A 25,515-nucleotide genomic window follows, 5' to 3' on the forward strand; every position below is an offset into this window, starting at 1 on the left:
TTAGATGTTATAAACTAGAAATGCTGATATTTCCGTGTACCTTTTATTAGTACTACATGCTTACAGATAAAATACATAGACTTCACGTAATTCTCCCACTACACAAATATTTGCCATTTTGAGTAAACAGGCAAAAGTGTGTGATTTGTTGTGAAATGTGCTGTTCATCATGGTTTTCTACATGCTTCAAGTTTTTTTTTTATCTTAGAGGAGATAACACTGTAGATACCCCATTTGGACAGAGCACGGATAATACACAGGCAAATGTGGTGGGGTTTTTTTAGTGTACATGTATTAATTAGTAGAAGATGTACATGTCATGTATTTGCATCTTATGATGGTTATTGAGACTTGTTTTATTTCTCTATAGTGCTTCAAATTACATATATGCCCTAGAAAAAAACTATTTTTTGTTGTTTCCATTTTACTTGCCATCTGGACCCCACACCAGCAAAGGACCTGTTTTTCAGTCTCTCTCTGAGCCTGGCAACCTCGATATTTTACAGTACCAGGAGGAAGCTAAATGGCAGCTCCTGATGAGGGTGGGATTTTCTTTAGTCAGTTAGAATTTTGTACCTTTAGACATAGCAAAATCAGTCACCTCTTTGATACCTTCTGCAAGCAACAGCACTTTAGAGATGCCTTGCTTAGTGTCCTTGTGACTGTGGCTGTGCAGTGGCAAGGAATCCAGCTTTACACCCTCCAGAAGTGCCTCCTTCTCCAGGGATAGGAAATTACTTTCTTTGTGGATTGTTAGTTTGAGGAAAGAGTTTCAGAACTTGTGGTCATGGATATAGGGTTGTAGCATCAGGGCAGTAGAAGATGGTTGAGAATAGCAGATGGCACATGTAGAGCCACAATGTAAATATAAAAATGTTTCCTGCACGCCTTGTGGCAATCAGATAGATAACCTGGGCAGGTATGCTAAAACCAAAACTGGAGGAAGAGATTCCCTTTGTAAAGGTACTTATGTGCTTTAGGAAAAAATGCCAAATGCAAATTTTAAAATCTCGTATTAAAATATTTCTATGAATTGCAACAGTGATTGAATTACAGTACACCTGTTTGTTCCTTTATTTGAAAAAATAGAATATATCTCAGTTCTTTTTTAACTTCGAAATAGAATAGTATGCAGTAAAGTGTTTTAGCAGCATTTTCATCCTAAACAGGAATATATTCAGATGCTAATGCCTCCATTAATCCAGAAGTGGAACATGCTGAAGGATGAAGATAAAGATCTCTTCCCTTTATTAGAGGTAAGTGTTAAAATGTGAATATTTTTTATAAAGTTTTCTAGAAACTATTTTTTTAAATAAAGTGTTCCTCCTATGAAATATGACTATAAAAGCAGACATTTTTAGCTATTTTCCATTAGGGAAAAAATATTCTGACTGTGGTAAGAAAATTTTATGACTGAATAAATATCCTTAGGTTTAGCAGAAATAATGTAGGGGTTTTTTCTGCCATTTTGGGGTGTTTTCTTTGATAGGATTCTTTTACAAAAAAAGGATTCTATCCTCCTTTTGTTCTTGTCTTCTCTCTCCTTGCTCTCCCTTCATCCCTTCATTAAAACTATTGTCAGACAAGCTGAAGGTATGAACCAGGCCATGTAGTTTAATGCTCTCTACTTGGTGAGTGTGAAGCACCTCTAGAGGAAAACACCTCTAGAAAAATTAGTTTTGTAACTCTTAGGTTATATTAGGGGTTGTTTATGGTCAAGATACTGCATCTTAGTGTAAGTGCTGTCTGAACTCTTGTAACTGGTTTTGTATGCATTTTCTTGGCTAACTCTTAAGAAGATGCTGCTGCTGAGAAATTTTCTCAACAGGTGTATGCAGGAGCAAGTAACAACTTGCTGATAGTTGCCTTGGCTCAGCTAAATCAATACCGCCTTTCTAGGTTGTCTTTGCTTAATCAGTTACATGTTGGTGTACTTAAAATACTAAGTTCCAAATTCCCCCTCCCAAGTAAAAGACTCTTCAGGCATGTGAAGAAAAGTAGTGACTGCTTTCTCTCTCTCCATTTTTTTTAATTCCAGTGCCTGTCGTCAGTTGCTACTGCCTTGCAATCTGGCTTTCTTCCATACTGTGAACCTGTGTACCAGCGCTGTGTAAATCTGGTGCAGAAGACACTTGCACAAGCCATGGTATTTTGCTATAACTATTCCAATGTTACTTTGCTAAACCAAAGTGTTAACTATGTAAAATTAGAGATGTGCTGGGGAATTGAATATCTGCATGAAGGTGCAGTTCTGCAGCTTTTTTATCGTACTCCTGAGAAAATCTAGGATAATTTTGAAAATGTATACTTATTTGTTGCAGTTGCATAATGCTCAGCCAGACCAATATGAGGCTCCAGATAAAGATTTCATGATTGTGGCTCTTGATTTACTCAGTGGTTTAGCTGAAGGACTTGGAGGCAACATTGAACAGCTAGTGGCTCGCAGCAATATCCTGACATTAATGTATCAATGCATGCAGGTGAGATGATAAGCTATCTGATCTACACATTTCCTTTATTCAGAGAATCAGAAACTCTTCTAGAATTGTAACTTTTTTCTTCCTCTTTTTAGGACAAAATGCCTGAGGTACGGCAGAGTTCTTTTGCATTGTTAGGTGACCTGACAAAGGCATGTTTTCAGCATGTTAAACCTTGCATCGGTATGTTTCTTTTACATGTTTATTAACTTATTTTTCAAATGACTAAGAGGTTGTATTAGCCATTGTTATGCTCCCTGTTCTGTGGGTTGCCTTTTTATGGTGTGATACATGGTAATTTTCTGCAAAAGTCTGTAGTCTTTTGCCCCTTTAATTGTATGTTAAGAAAATATGTTCCTATTTTTGTGGACGGTGCGAAAGTTCATTTTTCTTCTTTATTTTTATACTCTTTTTTTCTACTTCAATTTATTTTTAAGTTAAAATATGTCTACTATAAATCCAAAAATGGGGTAGAGAATAAGGTTTTACTTTGTTTTTCTGCTTTTTTTTTTTTAGTTCTGTGGAAAGTAGCATCAGTGGTACACTTCCACAATGTTTGGTCTTTCTTCCCACAGATACTGTTGAGATGCACTTGCCAAATGAGTGTTTGGATAGGCTTGGAATTTAAAATTATTTGACAGATGTTAGGGTGACCTTTTTGACTCACTTTTCTTAAAATTTAATCAAAGATGTAATTGCCTTCTAGTCTTTGTTGTTTTTTCAGGGGTAGCTGAATACATGGTTATCCTAGTGATTTGGGGGATGTTCAGTCATGATAAAACTAGTGCTTGTAGATGTGGTTTTTTTCTTCTCTTCCTCTCTCTCCTCTCACCTGAGAAAGGGAAGGAGAGAAGATTTCTACATAAAAGTTACATAAAGATAAACTCTTTAAGGAAGATTCTAGAAGCATAATTTGAAAATATTTGAGTTTCAATCTGCTTAGGTTCTAAATAATCTGAATGTAACACTTTCCAAGTATTTAAATAAGCTTACATTATCTTTTTCTTAAATATCCCTTCCTCCCCTGCCCCCCCATAATCCTAAAGTAATGGGACGAGATGGTTGTATTGTATGATGAGTTTTCAAACTGTTGTTCTTTCTAGCTGATTTCATGCCAATTTTGGGAACCAACCTAAACCCTGAGTTCATTTCTGTGTGTAACAATGCCACCTGGGCAATCGGAGAAATCTCTATCCAGATGGGTAAGATTTAATTTTTTTTTTAATCTCCGCACATTTGGAATTATTTGTCTGGGTGTTTTGGGTGAATTTTTTTTTAAGTGATACCTTTACATTACTATTTAAATTACATTTGTGATCTTTGTCCTTGTTAGTAAGTTACATATACATGTTCTGTTTACATTATGTATATTAATGGTCATTTTCTTCTGATTTTTTTTAATTGTTTTTTTCAGGTATAGAAATGCAGCCTTATATTCCAATGGTCTTGCACCAGCTTGTAGAAATAATTAACAGACCCAACACACCAAAGACGTTGTTAGAGAACACAGGTACCCAAAAAATAACCTGTACACGGTGAAGGGAATTAAAAGATTTTTTTTAAAAATTATTTTTTGAAATTGCATAGGGGAACCACACCAGAACTGATTTTGTTATGTACTTGGCTTTTATAAGCAAAAGCAGCTCTGTTTTGCACAAGCTCTTACAAGTCTCAGTCTTGCAGCAAATCATATATCTAGATTCTAATTGCTTTCTCCTTTTATAACATTTATTATATCTATTTCTCATCTATTTAATCATTCTTCCAGTTTTATTTATGTATGAAATATGACAAATGTATGCAGTAACACTTAAAACTTAATTTCTCACTGATTTTGATGTATGCATGTCCTTACACGTGTACTGTATATATATGTCTAGTGTTGGAAAAAATGTAATTGGCTATATAAAACAATGAACTCTTTGAATTTACAAAAAAGTGCATTTTTATTGCAGGATAAACTTACAATATCATACACAAAAATCTAGATCTGTGATGGCAGTTTTACCACAGCATAACTGAAATAATGTTTAATTTCTGTTACCTGGTCACTTAGTAGCAAATTCCTGAAAAGAATTCAAATAATGGCATGCATATTTTATGTTCTGACTTTGCATTCCAAATTGGGAGTAATTCCCAAATGCCTTACTGAATTGGAGTTTCTGAGGCTTGTTTCTTTTGCATTCATAGAGGGCTTGTTCTGGTATGAAAAGCACCTTCCATACTTGATCAAAAAAATTATAGATAATGTGATGGGTTTATTGTTTACTATTTTACTAATTGAGGATTTTTTCCCTTCTGTTTGAAAAACATCTTGTAAGAAAATGACAGTTTAGTTGCTATATCTGACATGATTGAATATGATGCAAGTACAATGGTTCAGTTATATTTTTGAGCAGAGTAAGATATAATTTGGAGAGAGATTTTTCAAAGCATTTTTTTCTTTCTGTATTCTCTAAACATAAAAGCTGCACTTTCTCTGCCCCTCTATCTCATTTAGTATGGAAGGTGAACTTGAAGGAAAATTTACCTAGTTTTACAGCATATCATAGGGACTATTTTTGAAAAGAAAATTTTGAATCAAATACCTAGATGTGAAATACACCATGGAATAGTGTAACAGTATAATACTGTACTAGTGTAACCATATAAGATTTTCTTAACCCTGCCCTGATTCCCCTCCTCTGCACTGATGGATGTGTAATACCTGTAACTGAGAGGCATCCAATAGTTTTAAATGTATGTATGCTTCCATCATTAAGAGAATTTTTGGAAGCATCTGAACATTAATTTTTTTTTTCAATTATCCTAATAGTTATTTTAAATGTGGATGGATAACTGCAAATAAATGTTGAGTGTGGTGTACTTATTATAAGTTTGTTGTGGGATATTTTGTTGTGTGCCACTACTATGTGCAAGAATAGTACTGGTTTTGCTGTAGCTTGCTGTGTAATTAATTATTAAAACAATTGTGAAAACACCCTTCAACAGAGATTTTTGTTCCTTGTTCAGGCTGTAGCTGTAAGAATTTACAGATAAAACTTAAAATTGTATTTTCATTTGAACTTCAGTGAAGTTTTGTAAGATGCTAAAAAATTCTAGACACTGTGAAAATTGAGTAATACCAAAAAATTGAGTACATTAACAGTGAGCTGCATCACATGAAATTAACATGTTTGAGACTGCTAGTATATCCTACACCAAACTTTTATTTGAGAAAGCATCATCTGCTTTATTGCATGTTTCATGAAACTGTTCACAAATGCCTGTTAATTAGAGTGTTGCATAGTATGTCCCTTGAACATAGGTTTCCTTTTTCCGCTTCATACAAATCTGCTGGATTTTAGTATTATTCATGTATTTTGCTTCAAGTAATTCTGATACATTATTCCCCACCCTCTCCTTTTTCTAAAGATTAATCTTTCGTGAGTTGAGCAAACACCATTAAAACACATTTGCATAATGATACTTTCTTTGGTCTGTCCCTTGGAACAAAGAACCAAACTACCTGATCATGTGGTGAAGCAATTTTGCTTTCTGTGTGTCCTCATGCTTTGGTATCAGACGTCAGATTCTTGAACATCTTATGAAGAAAACTTTTGTGAGCAGGAGAAGTACTAGGATTAAAGAATTAATGTTCTGCAGTCAGTTGCTTTGAGTTAGCAACCATTTTTAATTAAATTCTTTGTGAGATTATGAAGAAGACATAAACATTTGAGAAGTGTTCCATCCACTTAGGATTTTCAGACAGACCACAATATATTCTATGTAAAAGTATTTGGAAATGTATTTTTACTAAAAGATTAGGTCTATAGAAACCTTGAATTCTAAATATTGGATAAAATAAAATGTTTAGAATACTTGATACTAATACTGAAAATTATTAATTTCCTTTGTAAAAAAATATCCATTATAGTACATTTCAATAAAAACTTCAAATGTGCAGAGGTAAATTTACCGTAAATGATTACTCTAAAGAGGGACCGAATGACTGCTTACATCAGAGAGCCTTTGAATTTAAAATTGTGTTTTTGGTGTTCTCTCATACTTCTTTAATTTTTTCTTTTACCTTGGAGAGTATACCATATATGTTGCTGCCTCTTATTTAGGGGGTGGTAATAAACAGCACTGGTGAAATCTTATGTTTATTATCATACACAGATTCTGTTGGTTTCTGTTTCTGAGTTATTTGTTGTTTTTTCTTTATTTTTTCTCCTCCCCCCTCATTTGCTCATGTCTTGGTTGGCGTTTGGTGGTGTATAACCGTGATTGCGTTACCTTAGCAATAACAATTGGTCGTCTTGGTTACGTTTGTCCTCAAGAGGTGGCCCCCATGCTACAGCAGTTTATAAGACCCTGGTGTGTATTATTCAATCTTTTTTTTTTAATTCATTTTTCTTCACTCTCTTTCTTTCTTTCTTTCTTTCTTCTCTCTATCTCACTTTTAGATATATTTTCAGTTGGTTACAAAATCTCAATCCTTAATCATTGCCAACCATGTGACTAATCTTGTCCTATCAGGTTTGTGAGTTTTTAGTAGCACCGTCATGTATTCTTTATGTTGTGGCTAACGACTAATTTATGCATGGGATAAGATTGTCACATGCTTGCTGTGTTAAAGCTTGACTATGAAAGAGCATTTTAAAATCCACCAGAATGACAATACAATGCATGCAAATATTGTAAAATTTAAACTGTGCATTACCTAAAATTCAGTCTGAGGCTTGAAATGCTGTAAGGAATATATGTTTATAGATTTGTTACGTATAAAATAGCTTGCTTGCTGCTGTAAAAGTTCAATAACTGTTCTGTAAGTGGTATCTGACATAATTCATACTGTGACAGTATTTTATGTTCCGCTTCTAATAATGATAGTTTCTATAAGTATTTCAGATACATGTTTCTTTTGTATTTAATGGAATAGAGGTCACACTTTCTGACTACAGTATAACAAAAAGCCAGATTCTGGAGGTGATGCCTAATGGTATTATGCTAGTAAAAACTGTGCAACAAGTGTTTTTCTAAGTGTTAAAAATTGTGTTTCAGATCATCTTATCAGTGTGACTTATTCCATCAGATACTGTCATCTAGTTTTGACTTGGTTGAAGAAAAGTAAGAGTGATCTAAGTTTTGCTTTCTAATTTGTTAGGTGCACCTCTCTGCGAAACATAAGAGACAATGAGGAAAAGGATTCAGCATTCCGTGGGATATGTACCATGATTACGGTCAACCCCAGTGGAGTAGTCCAAGTAAGATGCATTAATAGATGCTAACTTTTCTTTACTTATGTGAAATTTAGTGAAAGCTATATATGGAGCATGAAAAAGTTTGCTTTGAAGAGATTCCCTGCAGTACATGATGTAGCTTTATTTTGAAGTCAAGAAGCCCAAAATGTTTATATTGTGAATGATGTGTGTCATAATCCTTCATTAATTGTCATCTAAAAGGAAAAGGGGAGAAGTACTGTTAAAATGAATTTTTGTCTTTTACTTGCAATGAATATGTAAATAATGAACTTCAATTAAAATAACTGTATTTTGATACTTCTGTCAGGTTGTGGTCAGGATCTGTATGCAAATATAAGGTAAAAGTTGACATCCTTAGACCCATTTTCCACATGTAACCTAGGTTTTTAGAACAAGAAAGAGAACAAAACTAGTAACCACCCCTTTGTTCTTAACACTTGGGTAGGGAATATTCTGTTTCAACTTTGGATCAATTTTTCCAGGAGTCCATGTAACGATGAACATGCATCTCTTTAAAAGAAATGGTAAAATTGAAGAATAGAATATGACTTGATCTTTAGTCTCCACATCTCTAAAGTAAAGCTGTATCAATGTAATACTTTTTAAGAGGAAAACAAAATTGATCTTTCCCTTTTCTCTGCCTGAAATTCTTCTTCCTGAAACATAAGAATTGAACATTTGCCTTGTTCTGAAATGTGCGGTTCATTTCATTTAGGCCTTATTCTGTACTTTACAATTCAGACTTCTATTGTCTGTTCATTCATGTAGCTTACAGAGAGGGGCTAAATAAGGACCCATTTCATTAACTCATCTTTTCTCTCTAATCATCCTCAGTTCCTATTTCTTGCATTAGCAACATTATTTTTAAACACTGGTATTCTGTTGGTGTAGGAGGAGGTAATGCATGACAGCAGATGAATGGGGTATAGGGATTTTGAAGTGGCTTTAGTTTTGAACCTCTATGATAAATGTTCTCTGTGTCCCAGGAAAAAATTACTTTTAAGGAATAAAACAGATTCTTTTCCCTAACGGGAAATGTATGAGAGATACATTTGTTGCATGTGAGTAAAGGAAGTAGATATTGCATTTGTAGGCGTACTGAAAGAATTAAAGTTATACTAGTGTGGTGCAGAGGGGAGAGTTATGGTTGTTTTCACTGTGGTTTAATTTGAGATACTCAGCAATTTCTGTAGCTGAACATTTAGGCATGCAGTAATTTATTGTTGTCTGAATTAAGTGGAAAATAAATGCATAAAAGCAAAAGCAGTTGTAAATTAGGATCAAAGACCATCCACTTCACAGAATGAACATCAAGCATTGTTTTCAGATGTATAAATTGAGGTTTCTAACCTATATGATTGTTTAATCTTGTAGGACTTTATTTTTTTTTGTGATGCTGTTGCATCATGGATTAGCCCAAAAGATGATCTTCGAGAGATGTTCTGTAAGGTAAGGTTGCTAAGATAATAGTATATCCTAGTGGTGGCTGTTTTACATCCTCTGGTTTCTTTCTTTCTGTTTCACTTTCAAGTAAAAGTGCTTTCTAGCAGTTACTGTGTTTGTGGTCATGGAGACAAAGCAACATGAAAATCCTGACTTCTTTTTTTAACCTGTGTCTTCTTATATGCATTTGGATTATTCCAAATTTTTTTAAATAGTTGCAAAGTTCACTTGTGTTTTTTGAAGGGATAATGATCCTCAAACAGCTTTCCAGCCTACTATGTTTTTCCTGCATTTGGAAAAACAGGCAAGTTTATGCTACATGTAAGACTTTTTTTTCAGGAAATGAGATTTTTATGGTTCAAGACTGTTTTTTGCCACAAAGATGGCTACTTTATTTTGGAGACATACATAAGTTTCAAATTAAAAATATCCTAGTCGTATCTTGTTTCTCATAACTCCTGCTGAAAATAAGAGATTGCTTAATCCTCCTCAGAATCCCTCTTGGTTGAGTAAGTTCCAAGAAACTAACATGCAGTTATACCCAAGAATAGGTATGTGAATTTGCTTATCCCTAGGCAAAGCATCAGTAGAATTTAAAAATTTAAACTAAAGGACTGTTTGCCTTGTATTGAGTTAGTAAAAAACAAACTCAATACAAAAACCAAAAAAGTAAAAAACAAAAAAGCCTTACCCAGAATGCGCTACGCTGTATTTTGGCACTAGTGTCTTAAATTAAAAAAAAAAAAAAGAGAGAGAGAGAAAGTGATTTACCTCACAAGCTCTAAAGTGAAATCCCCATTTTCAGGAAGTTCTATGTCAAAAGTAAGGTTCATGATATTCTTAAAGAAAAAACGGAGCATATTCTTAAGTACTTATTAGGCTCATGGATTGGTATTGGCACTTCTTCAATTAATGACATGTGTGAGCATCAAATCAGAAGCTAGAACTTCTCTATCCCATCTTTAAGATCAAAGGCAGAAATCTTGCTGTCCTAGTTAGTCTCTCAGATAACTGTCTTCCTTCCAAGGAACATTAGATCTAGACAAGGTGCAGCTATGAGTATTCTAACATCAGCAGAATGAAACAGCAATTACAACTTAAAAGAGGGTCCTGGATAAAGTCTGTGATGATTGCCCAAAGCAGTCTCACTGCATGTTTTTGCACCAATCCTTCAGCAGGTTAAATTCCTCTTTTTCTGATTCTTTTCAAGTGATCCATTTGGGAAACAATGCATTCAAATCTAAACAGAGTGGTTCTTGGTCACTTGGCAAAAGGAGATCCTTGCTTTTTTAAGCAAGCAATTTTAAAGTAGTTTTGTGGGATTTGCCTTACAGAAAAGGAGACAAAGTTTTCTTCAGTGATAACCCACAGGGTTTTTAGACAACTTCTTTATGAATATGTGATTGCTGTAGTCCAAGTAGATGTTTTCAAACAGTAATTATGACTTCAGGAACAAGGGAAATAAACTGGATTTGTCCAAGTTTTCGAATTTTCTTTAAAATTTATTTATTCTTTAGTACTAGAACTGCAAGAGAAGAAGCTTTCAAGAGCATGGATAGATGAGCTGCCAGTGTTAAAATCTGACTCATAACCTTTTGTCTATCACTGAGCATTCTTAGATTTTTCAGCTGGTTAATGGGAAACCATTTGGGTTTAGGAAAGCCTGCTTGTGGGAGGGAGAAAAGCAGTGAGTTAACTGGTTGCATGTAATGCCATTACCACTACATCTGTTTAAAAACAGATCTGCTTGACAGTCTTGTGTTGAACTTGTTACCATGAGCCTGAATTTTGACATTGCCTTTTATTTGAGGATGTGTTCATGACAGACTGTTCCACAATTTTTGACACTGAGTGTAAAAAGGGAAAACAAAACTTTAGATTTTCTTGGTATAATTTTCTATGAGGAACAGTAATTCTTTCTGCTTTTGTCCTTTTTAATGTTTTGGTTTTACTTGCTGTTTTGAGAGATAACATACTAAGTTTTTTTTTTAATAGCATAATTCCATTTTCAGGTGGTTTATTATATCAAACAGTCCAAACAGAAACCTGTAGATTATTTGTTTTCCTTTTTCACTGGATTTTGAATGCCATTGACTGTGGATCCCTGTTATTTCAAAACAAAGAAGGTTTTAAGAGCTTCATTTTTAGTGAAGTTGTCTTAGGGGTTCCATGCAGAAAACAGAGTTCTTAAACATTTTATATTTGTGCTAGAAATTGACAGGTATTCATTCTATCAAAAGCTGGCTGCCATTTAACTCAACTTCCCACAACATACTTCACATCTGGTAAAAAATAAATGTGAACGCAGTAGTCTTTAAATATATGTCGATAAGATGGATGGATGGATGGATGGATGGATGGATGGATGGATGGATGGATGGATGGATGGATGGATGGATGGATGGATGGATGGATGGATGGATGGATGAAAAGCGAATTGAAACAATTATAATTAAACATTCTGAAATGGCTTAACCCTAGGTTTTAAGTTACCTATTAAAAATATATATAAATACATATACATACACTACTTTCTTTGGGTAACTGTATTCTTTATGTCACCTTTAAAGAAGCACATTAGAAAGACCTTGCTCTACTTCTTTGCTTCTTTGTAGCATTTCAATATGATATTGGAGAATTCGAATTGCCGCATGTACTACTCAGCAGTTTGTGGCTTACAGCATATGAGGCTACTAAATAATTTAGCCTCTATTTTTTCCTTATTTTGACTTCTCCTTTCTCATTTGTAGATTCTTCATGGATTTAAAAATCAAGTTGGGGATGAGAATTGGAGGCGTTTCTCTGACCAGTTTCCTCTTCCCTTAAAAGAGCGCCTTGCAGCTTACTATGGAGTTTAACCTCATGCACTGTAGCTGCAGTCCCATAATTAGAGGTAAGCACATGAGTCTTGCTTGCCAGAGAGAACTGGGACTTCCTCCCTGTTTGCATCATATGAAACATCATTACTTCATCAGTCTAGAATTGCTAAGCTTCTACTTTGTATATGAAGGAAAGAAAGAAGGGATGATAATATACCTAAATGATGGGGATTGTAGCAAAAGCATTTGTCTCATTTTTTCTATTGTTACAGAGAGAGAAAGAAAGAAAGAAAGAAAAACTGAGTCTATGATACACACATTAGTTTATCAAGAAAGTTGAAAGTATAGGTATGACAAACTGCTGGTTCAAGTTTAATAAGCAAAGTGATGAATATGATCCTCAAGTCATCGTACTAAAGACACAGGCTACCTTATATGTTGTGAATTAATAGATGACAGATGTGGTCTAAGAGAGAATACTCTCCTAGAATAAGAAAGCAAGTTTGTTAACACACTAGCTATGAGAAGTCTAATGGCCTCCTAACTACATACTAAATGATCTTTCCACTGAATAAAGAATGCTATGCTAATAACTAATGTACCTGTAAAGCTTGATGCTTGGGGGAGTCTGATATGTGTTTATTATTGCCATGTTCCATTTTGTGTGTCAACTCAGAAGTGTTAGACGCTTGTGTGTGGAGAATGATTCAGCTTTGACAAAGAACAGTGAAAATGCATTCCAGAGTACCTCTATTTCTATACCACCTTGCTTTGTATGCTACCTGTGTATGCTGTATAAAGCAAATTTCCCATGTGTGATACTGTGAAGAGATTATTATATTACCCCAAAAAAGAGAGAATTAAGTTTATTCTTTTAGTCTCTATACAAATTTGATGCTTTTAGTAGAATTTTTGTATTAAAATTCTGAGAGTGAGTCATGCAGTTCTGTTTAGTGTTGGAATGGACAACTGTTTAAAATTCAGCCTAAGATTTTTTTCAAAGTCAGTGTCATAAAATTGCATGTTTGATCGGAACATTGGATTAAAAATTAAACAGCTACATACTTATCAATGAGAGCGTTTTAGTTCTGACATGAGGATGTTTTCTCTTCCTGATGAAAAGAAAACAAAAGTGATAAAATCTGCCATTGTTCTCAGTTTCAACTGCAGAGAAGGTTTGGCTATCTTGTTTAATCCACTGAGAAGAGAAGCTGCTAGGTCAGGTGCAGATATGTTTAATATTCTTTTTCAATGTCATAACTACCTCATAATTTTGTGCTAAAAATTGAAAAACTGGTTAGAATATGTAGGGTGCTTTTGTCTTAAATCTAAGTTTAACATAATACTGGAATTGTCAATGTAGTTTGAAAGCATATATATTGTTGTTTCAGAATAGTATTTTATCTGATACAGATGGGCTGGTTTCTTAGCAGACTTAAAAGGGATCATTAGGCATAAATTCATTTTTAAGTTAGAGGTTGGCACTTAGTGCTTGAAAAAGACTCTTGTTTATGTATCTATCTGCCAGAGGTTCCAGGTAAGATTTAATTATACCATTATCTTTTCCCTTTACAGGTCCTTCAGTCTGGGAGACTATGAGGGAGCCTCTGCACCCAGGGAAAATGTTACCCTTTACTGGGGGGAAGGGTAAACCAGTAGGGAATACAGTACAATCCCAACCCTACTGGGAGGGGCGGGAGGGAGGTGTTGCCGTCACTGTATTAAGTCGATGTTGGGAAATGTTTTAACATCTGGAGCCTTTGTGGGTGGAAATCTGTCTCCTATTACACCTCTGCACTGGATGTGAAGAAGAAAAAAAAAAGAATCTAGTCACAAAACAGCACATTCTGGAATATTGTGGGGATTTGTACCAAAATAAGAAACCATATAATTGAACCATAGGGATACGTAAAGAGGAAAAATATTTTGCGCACAATAAAGGAAACCTAAGAATGGGGGTCACAAACAGTAAAAGGCTTTCTTTTTTGTTTTCTGTTTTTTTAAGTAAGGGTTTTCTACATTATTTCATCCTGCTTGGGGATTCCTAGATATTTGCATGTTAATGAAGAACTACACAAACGAAGTTAGTCAGTTAAAATGCAGCTTGTGTCTGTATTAGGTACAGGCACTTGCAGTGTACAGTATAGAAACCCCATCATAAAATAATAAAGGTTAACTTGGACAAAATGAAGCAACCTGCTAGCTGCCAAATAAGTCACTCCTTTCATTTTTGGGGTAAGGAGAGGTACACTGCAAAGGAAAGATTGACATCTTAATTTTTACGTTAAGAGAAACAACCAAGGTAGTGGATATGATTTTATTATTGTACTTTGTTAGTTTTGATTTCTAGAGTAAGGCATTATTCCTAACTTGCAGTTTAAGGTTCAGGCATGCGTTCTGGCTCATAGTGATCAGAAGTAATTTTAATTAGTGGGAAAGTAGCATGCTTGCATCACATAGAGTGAAATTGGTATACATTTACCTATGTTGCGCCAGTTTTGTGTTGCAGTTTACCAATTCAATATAGCCCTGCATTTAAAATTCCTTTTAAGATTCAGTGGAATTTATTTTTATTAAGAATATAGATATAAAGTACTGTAGTTAACAATTAGGCCTTGAAATACCTTTTTAGGATCTGTTAAGATTAAGATTGATATTGTATTGTGTGTAACCTGCACAATGTGGAAAGCTGATATAGCTGTGCAAAATATTTGCCTCTGTGCTGTCAGTGTGATGTGCTTTCTGCATGGTTATATACTAGTGATTTATCAGAATCTCTAAAATGAGTTACATGGTAAGACCCGTTAAAGGCTGCATAAGTGTTAGTTGGCACGTAAAGACAATTGTAGAAGTTGATGACAAGATTGCTATATTTGTGTTTATTCCCACTCAACGTATTATCTTCTACGCTTTCTTTTTGTTCAAAGCATGATCTTAAGAGATGTTTAAGTTAATGGATGTAATGCAGGGTATCTACACTGTATCGGCGCATGTTGGTGGCCCTTTGTGATGTAGTTAAATGCACAAGGGTGCAAGTTTAAAGCTACAGAGTGAAAGTTGGTTTGGATCCTCTTCATTTCATTTGTTTAGCTTTTCTGTTGTGTTTTTTTTTTCTCTACTTACATGTATTCCTGTGAATAAATCCTTGTTAAGTTAACGCTTTACTTTTCCTTCCATGTGTATTTTCTTATGTACTGTGAATGTGAAATCCTAACTGGTACACTTGATCTTGTGTCCATCTGAAAGTGGCAAGTCTTTATTAATTTAGATTGCCTAAAGAGTATCCCATGATGATAAAGGAAAATGGAGAGATTTTTAGCTCTGCTGGTCAGAGGTGAAGCCACACCTTTCCATTTTTCAAGTGCTGCATTATTAATCTGCAAAACAAATTAAGCCATAACAGCCTTTTTGTAGATTTAGTTTCTCACCTTTGCATTGCAGAATGGATACTGGATAACAGTTTTCGGTTTAGTTGGTGTTTTCTGGTTTTTTGTGGGGGTTTTTTTGGTTTTGTTTGTTTTTGGGGGGGGGGGGGGTGTTTTTCTTTTTTGTTTTTCTTTTTTTTTTATTTTTATTTTTTGTAGGTTTTTTTCCTTTGGTTGGTTAGTTGGTTTTTGGGGTTTTTTTGTGTATTTTGGGGGATCTTGGAGGGGCTTGTGGTTTTTTTATTCTTTGTTTTGGTTTGGGATTTTGGGGTGGTTTTTTTTGTTATTTTTTGTTTGGTTTGATTTTGGTTTTGTTTGGTTTGAGGTTTTTTTTGGTTGGGGCTTTTTTAAGAACTTGCTCTTCTTTGCATGGTTCTGTTCTTTGACTGTTGAATGATTTAGCTATTGCACTGAAGTTTGAGCTGTGTGAGTGTGAACTTTAAAATGCTGTTTAAAGAGTTTAGACTTTTTTCTTTTTCAGTGCATGATCACATGCATGTTTTATGTCCTGTTCCCATCCACCGCCCCCCCACCCCCCTGGGTTTTTTTTGGCTTTGCAAATTTTAATGGATTATACCTGAAGCATAGTTTGGACATGTATTGTATGAAATATATTTGATAATGCCAGTACATAGTATTCATTCAATTTGATCAAAATTGCATGTGGTAACTTGCTTTCAAGTTACATTACTTTGATAACAAACCAAAAATACCTTCTCAACTAATAATTCTGATAAAAATTAGTAAAATTCAATTTAAAAAATTTAATTTGAAAGGGAACATCCCTGCCCAACATTTAGCAAGGTGCTATATTATTTTAGACCCAAACTTGCTTTAATTTTAAGTGTGTTTGAACATTAAGGAAGAGTTTCAGAGAAATGACATTAAAAAGTTTGTAGAATAGAAAATCTACCCAAATCATACAGTAGCATAACAACTAAAATAAACAGTAGCATAAACAACTAAAAACTTCTTAAATTTCAGAAAGCCCCTTTAACCAAATAAAACCACTCCACCTCACCTTGGATTAGCTTAGGATGCCACTTTTGTACATATTTGTTTTAACACATACTTGTACAGATATGAACTCATCTGTTTTGACAACAAGGAAAATAATTTAAAAGGGCAGGAATAACTAGTACAGGAATACACAAAATAGTGTTTTGTATCAATAAGTTCTCTCATGGTATATTTTAAAGCAAGTAAACCATATTCCTAATGCATAATATAGTGCAGAGATTTGCAGAATCCTTTTAGGGTGTAATGTGAGGTAAGAGAAGTTCTGAAACAGCATTAATATTTAAAATTGAATTATTGCATCATGGGATATATAAAAAGCATCTTAATTCTTGTGGTGTAGTCTTGACAGTTCTTGAATGTTGACTGGATGTTCTGGTAGAATTGTGAGTTTGTCTTTGTTACATTCCAGTGTTTCTGCCTCTTGGCATGCTAAAAGCACGGCTTACTTCATTTGCTCCTTACACACTGAAAAAGTGCTGTTAGTGTGCTAAACTACAGAAATAGCCGCTGCTATGTAATGGTGTAGATTTTTCTACTTGAATAATTTTGTTGTAGGAACCTCAGGAGGTCAGTGTTTACTGTTTTTATATATGCCTTTTTCCTGTTTTGAGTTTCCCTTTTTGAAGGATTCTGAGAGTGAAAAAAAGCTGCTGATCAACCTAAGTTGGTAACAGAAAGTGTATTTAAAATCCTTATAAATGCATCTTTTTGGCAGTTCAAAATTGCTGTTAAATTAGTCTTAAGTGAAGTTCAATATTAAATTTTTTTCATAACACAGTCAGGAAACCGCTCATTTTATTTTAGAAAACAGACTAGTTCATTATTTTAACCAGCGCAAGCAAAAGTAATCAGTTTTGTATTTTTTTTCCAAAGTTTGATTATTTTCTTAATCAGTGAGTATGTATATATTTAAATTGTAAGAAACTAATTCTTATGCTTTAGTTCATTGGTTCTTGAAGCTTGTACTCAGAAGATCACTTTTAGAAGAATAGGTTAAAATTTGTAATCATTATAATTTTTAAAATATGAAGTAGCATAAATTTTGTGACTAATAATATTGATACACACTGTGATTTTTTTTTAGGACTTTCATGTTAGCATCAGTCTTAATTACTTAAACTGCATATATTGTATAATAGTAAAATGTATATTTTAAATCTTAAAGTGGCTTTCCTCAAGCAAAACTCAATGCTACTTAGAAATATTCAAATACTAGCTTTATCTCAGGTGAATACTCTTGTACCCTTTTTGTTCAGAACACATGCATATAAAAATGTGTTGTAGTTTTATCAGTTTATGTATTTCATTTAGGCAGCTCCTCTTGTCTTAAACTTACTCTAAATTAATCTTCTACTGTGGGACAATAATGACTTTTGCTTCACCTATATTATTCATATTGAATGTATTAACAGATAAGGTGTAAAAACGTTCTTCCCTTAAGGAGAATGCATCCATATTCAAACAGCTGAATTATTACTTTAAAAATGCTTTAAATGCAACATTAAATTGGAAATTTTTGTTTCAGATATTTTCAAAGAAAGAAGTTGTAACTTAACACTAACTGCTTCCATACTAGCTCTTTCATGAGGATGACAGAAAACTTTTATATAGGGTCTAAAGTGTGACTTTTTATCTTAGATGAAGGTTAAACTCTGCGGTGAAATGGCAAAACATCCTGCAGTTAATCTCAGATAGATGCTGATGTAGTTTGCACATATATTTGTGTATAATATTACATAACCTCACCGTAAATAAATAAAGCTTGTTCAGTAGCAATGTATTTCACTCACCTATGCATTCTCCAGGATGATTTGTATCCATCAGTCTTCTATGTATTCTCCACTAGAAACTACATTTTATTTGCCACTGATGCTTGCTCTTTGCACTTAACAGTTGGAGCAGGCCAGTTTTAAATGGGGAACTGAGGCAAGTACTCTTCTTACTTGCCTTGTATATTCTGCTAAAATAGTGATATTCACTCGCTTGAATGTACGTAAATGAGGGAAGTTTGAGATGACTCTATAGGATGAATCCCTGTGTGGTGTTACAGTATGTTTTAAGTAAGCCAAATCCATATCTCAAAGAATTCAGCACTTACAGTATAGTATCATTTTTCTATAAATTTGTTATGTTGTGCTACTTTCACTTTAGGTATCCACTTCCTTATTTTGAGTGAGCAACAAAATTAACAAGGTTTGAGTGTTTTTTGTGAGGACAGCAATGAGAATAAAACATATAAGGAGGTATAAGGAGGTTTATTTGGCTGTTGAAATCTGCAGTGTAGTATCTTTTTTGTGTAAAGAGATAGTTATGTTGTACATTGTCTGACTTAGTGATACTAGAGACTTCTAAAATTTTTAATTGGGTGAATTACACAAAACAGTTTTAAATGAAGGGAGACCAGATCTTTCTGCTGACAACTTAGGTTGTGTAAGTTTTGCTTGAAAGCTTTAAATCTTATGTTTCTGTATCTGCCACAATGTTGGAATGTTTCCTTCAAACATATCCTCCTGCAACCTCTCAAACTGTACTTACTAAATTGAGTGATATTTCTTGAAGTCTGCCTATGTGCTAACAGAACTTCATTTTAATAGAATATGGTTTTAATTTTTGATAAGCTGCTGAATTTTAAAAGAGTTTTTGGGGCCACCAAATATTTTGGATCATGCAGAGAATATATATTGTACTGTAGTAATTTTGTATTTACATTTGTATGATGTGACATAATAGATGTGAATGTTAATCACTGCTTGACTATGTTAATAAAGTTGTTGAAATATAGATGTTGCATTCCAATTTTTGATGAATGATTGAAATTTATTGTTCAATTTATGTTTTGCCTGACCCAGTAGTACACTCTTCTAATTCACATGTGTAGATTCTAGTATCTCTGAATTAAGGATTTTTGTTTTATCTGAAAGAGAATGGTCTTCAGATAACTTGATGTTAGCTTAGTTTAGATACTTCACGCTGCTTGAGGGTTGATCAATATATGAAAAAGGAGGTTTAGGTGGATTGAAATTATAACATGTTGGGTGATAACTATAACTGCTTTGCTATTGAGAAATGTTACATTAACTATGTTTCTTGAAACAGTTGATACTTGCTAAGCCTGACCAAATGGGAAAGTGGAGAAAAATTATGTACTTATTTCCTGGGCTATCAATAATGTGAATAATTAAACAATGAGTAAACCAGAAATAAATTAAAATTATTCAAGACCTTCAATCAAAATTTGCAGTGGTCTTAGTCTAATTTTATCTAGCTTTCATGGGATCATGGTAATACAAGCTATTTAAAGAGTTGTCCTTACAGAACTTTAGGCAGTTCTATAGATTAGAAGTCTCTAAAATACAAAACAATGGTTTCTTTCAATCCACACATGTGGAGTTGAACATTTTATGTCCAGTTTTAATATTTAACAGTTGGTCAATAGCATGTAGACAACTTAGACCATGACATGTGTCTTGTCAGTATAGGACATGAAAGAACACAAGCTTACACCACTCTTCTCAAGGTGAAGAAAAAAGGGAAGTTTATTTTCTGACTCTAACATTTATAGTTTTCCAAAAGTGACAGCGGATTGGAGGGTGACAGTGCCACTTCTCCAATGACACTGGTCAAACTAACAGTCTATCAACGTTCTCTTCCTCCATAAAGGAATGCAAAACAATGAGTTATTTACAAAAAGTGTGTGAGAAAGCTCACTACAAGAATATCAACATCAGAAGGCTTCGAAAATCTTAAAAAACTAGAGTGAGTGTCTAGAACAGATTGCTTATCTGTTAATCATTTTATTGAACTTAGTCATTACACTATATAAGCAACTGACTAATATAGCAATAAAGTGCATCCATATAAATACTATAATGAAATTTATTACTAATTAACTAATTACTTGCACACTTGGCTGAAACTCTGTTTAAATGAAGGACTTCCATTTCCTGAAATAAGAGAAGCCATGGAATAGCAGTGTAGAGACCAAGCTGCTTAGCAGAAATACCAGTTCCTGGTGGCTGAACACAAGTGGCTGCATAGGAGGGGATTGGAAAAGTTTAGCTTACTTTCAAACAGGGATTCCCACTCACCTTATGTTCAGCATACTGCTGTCAATAGTTTGTTCAAGACTTCTACTATCAGCTAAACACCTGATTTTAAGCTGTGGCCTCTAATTTCGAGTGTGAGGTTAATTACTACCTGTATTTAAAAACATTAAGAGGATGAAGTATGTTTTGAGTACAGGAAATTAATGTTACAAAGCTTGTGGAAGGGTGCAAAAGATTGAACATAATTTTATGTCATGGTATTTATTTAAAAAAAAAAAGACATTTAAATTTGTATTCGAGTGCAGAGGCATTTCAATAGGCATAGAGTGTGTAGAAAATAATTTATGTATGTTAAGTGCTCACAGACTAGTTGTGGGTAACTTTTGTTTTCCCAGAATGATTCACAGTGAAACAGACAGTGAAAGGACTGATCTTTCACAGGCATTTACCCTTGTTCTGTATAAAATGAGCAGTTGAGACTATTAAAACCGCTCAAAAGACATCCAAATGTTAATCTGAATAATGACAGACTTAAAATTAAGTAGTTTCTTATAATCCATCCAATTCAAGCAAAGCAGATCTAATTATACAGCACATGTACTAATAAATAGATGTATGTGTAAGTGAAGGCATAAAAGGAATTGTTTCTGTGTCACAGTTTTTTGGGGTTTTTTTTTTGCTGACACGAACTCTTTGTCTACCAGACTTCAATTTGAATTGGGAAAATTAAAATGGAGGTATTTATAGATATATATTAATCTTTTTCTATAGATATAGGTGTCTTCAGCTAAAAAAGGAATTGTTTCTGAGTCACAGTTTTTCGGGGTTTTTTTTTGGTGACACGAACTCTTTGTCTACCAGACTTCAATTTGAATTGTGAAAATTAAAATAAAGGTATTTATAGATATATATTTATCTTTTTCTATAGATATAGGTGTCTTCAGGTATAAATATTACTTTTCAAATATTCATTTATAATTTTGAAATATATGGAAATATGTATTTCCATATTTCAAATTATATTAAAAATAGAAAAATGTTGTTATTATATATATATATACACATACATTTTATATATGGCAGTTTGATCTATTTTTACCTTTTCTTCATGCCCCTTGGCAAAGTGAATGGTCATCAATTTCCTGTATTAAATATACAGGGGAACTCAAAGTCTTCATGTGTTTAAAGCATACAGGTTAATTTGGATGCATAACTACTGCAGTGTTACTGTAACTTATGCCAATATTTTTAAAATTTCCATTATTTCTCTCTGCACCCTCTTTGTTTAATAGAAATACTGGATAGAATTTTATTTCTTTGATAAATTACACAAAGGGAAGTGAGATTTATTTACCTGTCCTTTTACTCTGGAATTATTATTAAGTAATGTCTTTACAGGGTAGTGTATATTTTGTTTACAGTTTTCTCAAGCTATCTTTTAGCTTTACATTTATGTTGACTTACTGAGAAGTTTCTGTGACTTACAGGTATAAAAACTAAAGGGTTCTGTAGTTTGAAAACTCAAGACAGTGAAGGATACCATTTTAAAAAGTATTTTGCATATAAAGTAAACCACAAAAAATAGTGGAAAACTGTTTTACAACTAAATTTTAATGTATTTTTCTTCCTAGAAACACATCTTTCAGTGTCTTCTTTTAATAAAATCATATCTCAAATGGAGGTTTTGAGTCATTTTACATGGTAGGGTTTTTTCCTCCTTAATGTAATGATGGTCATTGTCTTGCATATATGTTTTTCATTCTGAAATATACATGCTCAAATAAACATTTTGGAATCATATGTGTAAATATATGCACCTTTTCCTTGTAGCTGTGGAAAATCACATTAACCACAGGACAAATTAAAAATTAAAGTGTTCATTTTTTTAAAATTCTTTAGATATCTTAGCATAAGGCAGTAAAACAGTTGCATCACTTTCTCTAGTAGTACTCTGCCACAGGAGTATGTAGGCAATTTTAATTTTGTTTATCTCCATCTTCCTTATCCTTGAACACAAAACCTGTTTTCATTATTGGGCCAAAACCAGATGAAGCCAGCTGGAACCTTAGACCATAGCTCTCAATTGTGTTGCTAGCATTCACTCAGTCAGATAAATTTCTCATTCCATGAAAAAAGGCAGTGTTTAACACAGACAATTGCCTGATGTAATAACTCAGAGTTTAGTTATTCTGATTAAGACCCATAGGCATCTTGACTACTTTTGTATCTTTAAAACAAGCACAAAAAACTCACAGAAAAAATAAGAACAAATATAAAACCAACAAAAAATAAACCTCCAATGTCATCTGTGTGAGCAGACAGGAAGCCTTCTAAATTGTTACTACACATCTTCAGAAGGAGTTAGGCTTGAAGAGTTTTATTGAAATGACAAGGACACTGAAGTTCACTTTTTTTTCTGTTTGCTAAAGCTGGTGGCTGCCAGTAGGTAGGCATCAGTGTGTCATGGATGTTAAGAATCAAAGGTAAGAATCATTTTCATATACCATTACTTTTCCCCAAATACAAGCCATTCACTGACCATCCTGTTCATACTGACATTCTGATTTTTAATGTTAAGTATTAGTTAAGGATTTGTATAGCCAAATATTTTCACTTTTTTCACAATATTTCATTGGCTACTTCCTACCTAGGCAGCTAAAATACCTGTCCAGACCAATATCTTTCATTTTTTCATTTACTGTCTTGCATGAATCCCAGGCAGTTGCTCTTCTGTTAGTATAGTAATACTTTTAATCTGTCTTTGGTTTATTAAGAACACAAGTACCATCTATTCTTATATATGTTGTCCTAAGAGTGCTTTCTTGAGATACCACATAGTCTTATTAGCTTGGCTTCACACCCTTCCACCAATTACCTTTTCTTTTGTGTATTATAACAAGAGTGGAGAAGATCTTTGTGATCAGAACACCACCACAGTTGGTGGTGTATTATGGAGCACTTTGGTGCTAAGTAGTTCTACAGTCAGAGCTTGCTCTTCTAAACACTTCATTTTTCTTCACTTTTCATTGAATTTCAGTGTATCAAATACATTAGTCTTCTTTTTCTCATTTAGGTTATTATTACTAGTTGACTGCAAATAAGCTGCTGCTCCAAGTTAGTTGATTGACATATTGGCAGGTAAGTAAGCATGTATATAATATTAAAAATATTAAGGTGTCCATAATATGAGTTCAACTAACCACTGAATGTACTCCTTAGGGTACAGCTGCATAATAATTATCCTGTTAATTACCCATCTTACATAGAATATAGATTTAAAACTTCAGTGTGGTGTTACTGTAGTAATGCACCTCCTGAATATGTTAGTCCCAGAATATTTCATGCAGGACTGAAATGGGACAAGAAGTCAAAATGGAATCTTCAACTGCTCAGCTATTCTGGTTTGTTGTTGCTAATGTTTACGAACACTTTCTGAGCCTTCCATTTGATTGGTGGTTGATTTCATGAGACATGCTTTTGGTAGAAGAGTTATAAAGGCAGACCATTAACACCAAGTGACTCATTGTGAAACAATGCTATTGGCTTCATGTCTTAAGTAATTGAGTTAATGAATGGGATAAGATCAAGCTTGGTGTCCAGATCAATAGAAGCTTGCAGTTAACTATACAGTGAGTCAGATGATGCAGCCTAATGGAATCCATAATTCCAGGGATGTAGGAAACAGTGCCATTAAAAGTTGCTGCAAATCTTCAACAGAACATGTATATCATTCCTTACTTTGAAATAACTTTGATGAAATATTGCACCAGGTTTAAAGAAATTCAGTTGATCTCTTACTGTAATAACATGGCTATGACTCTGTCAACAAATATTTTTGTTCATCTAATACTTAGAAATAACATTAGAAACGCCCATCCTACCAAAAGTGTGATGTAGGCCATAATCCCAGCAGTGTTCTCTCATCAGACTACATTTTCAGTTTATGCATGTATTTCAGAAAAGGACTTAGCCTGTATCAAGATTATTTGGGAGAATTCCCTTTGAATAAATTATTTCAAGTTAGCTGTATTTGCTGCTAACTTTATAATCTCTTTTTCCAGATTTTTTTCCTAAGTTTTACCAGCACTAACATTTCGCCTATGGGATTTTGTTACACTTTCTGCATGAAAAGGCTGCCGTAAACGTCTGATAATGAAGGTAATGTGTAGGTCATAAGCAAGTGAATTACTAAACTTCTCGGTAGGTGTCTGCAGGTATGTAGGCACCATTTCTTGGTTAGAACATAATCCTGGTGGCTTTTTAATCCTACAAGGTAGCCTGACAGTACTGACCAAACTGAAACAACTCTTGAAAAGGACTTTGCTAACAATTCACTCTGTCTTCACTTCATCTTTGTTCTCCACCACAGTGGTAAACAACTCTGGCTTTTTATATCCCCTTCTGCTTCTTGCAGTCTTCCAAATACAACTTGGAAGAGTTATTTTAGCAGAGACAATAAAGAGAGAAAATACATTTTTCAGGGCATATTCTCAATGTAGTATACGAAATACTTATATGATATATAAAATACCTCCATCTGCTTCTTCAGATTCTCTTTAAAGAGAAAGTGTAGTGTTAGAGTATACATTTTATCTGAATCTGTTTCTTAACTCTTTTAATTTATAAGGGTCTTTAAATATCAACTAGCTCATTGACAACTCATTATGATAATAAGTTACATAATAATCAGTGTTATTTTTGGTAGTTGTTTGGATTATTCTTTTTTTAAGTCTTAAAATTAGTACGTGCAATTCATGTATTAAGGATTTTACTGTAATTGAATACAGTTATTTTACCTAGAGTTTATAATTTATTTTCAGATGGCTTAGACATAAAACAAATTAACTTACTTGCTATAAATAAAATCAAAATACAATCTTTATTTCTGTTGAAAATAAGGTAATATTAACACTTACAAAACTAGAAGCTGGAAATATGGGAGAATAGGTATGTGGAGATGCAGATAACGAACTGCACAATCAGGGATACTCGTTCTGTAAGAGGAACTGAGCTAAATGCCTGCTTTAACATGTGTTCAA

General features: G+C 33.7%; 1 protein-coding gene across 3 annotated transcripts in view; it reads left to right on the forward strand.

Annotated features, from left to right (window-relative positions):
* TNPO1 (transportin 1) overlaps positions 1 to 19,211 on the forward strand; it is a 56,890-nt gene extending 37,679 nt beyond the window's left edge. Inside the window, exons 15-25 of one of the 3 annotated variants that reach the window (XM_054652210.2) lie at positions 1,170 to 1,256; positions 2,039 to 2,146; positions 2,322 to 2,480; positions 2,573 to 2,660; positions 3,581 to 3,679; positions 3,892 to 3,987; positions 6,761 to 6,836; positions 7,627 to 7,726; positions 9,098 to 9,172; positions 11,917 to 12,059; positions 13,561 to 19,211. In XM_054652210.2, the coding sequence (XP_054508185.1) occupies positions 1,170 to 1,256; positions 2,039 to 2,146; positions 2,322 to 2,480; positions 2,573 to 2,660; positions 3,581 to 3,679; positions 3,892 to 3,987; positions 6,761 to 6,836; positions 7,627 to 7,726; positions 9,098 to 9,172; positions 11,917 to 12,024 (996 nt within the window). In that variant the 3' untranslated portion in view covers positions 12,025 to 12,059; positions 13,561 to 19,211. Of the gene's footprint in view, positions 1 to 1,169; positions 1,257 to 2,038; positions 2,147 to 2,321; positions 2,481 to 2,572; positions 2,661 to 3,580; positions 3,680 to 3,891; positions 3,988 to 6,760; positions 6,837 to 6,925; positions 6,999 to 7,626; positions 7,727 to 9,097; positions 9,173 to 11,916; positions 12,060 to 13,560 lie in introns of those variants that run through there. The other 2 variants (XR_013180185.1, XR_013180186.1) reach the window with 2 other exon arrangements.
* The last annotated feature ends 6,304 nt before the right edge of the window (positions 19,212 to 25,515 follow it).

The sequence above is a fragment of the Agelaius phoeniceus genome, chromosome Z, assembly GCF_051311805.1.
Source record: "Agelaius phoeniceus isolate bAgePho1 chromosome Z, bAgePho1.hap1, whole genome shotgun sequence".
Lineage (NCBI taxonomy): Eukaryota > Metazoa > Chordata > Aves > Passeriformes > Icteridae > Agelaius > Agelaius phoeniceus.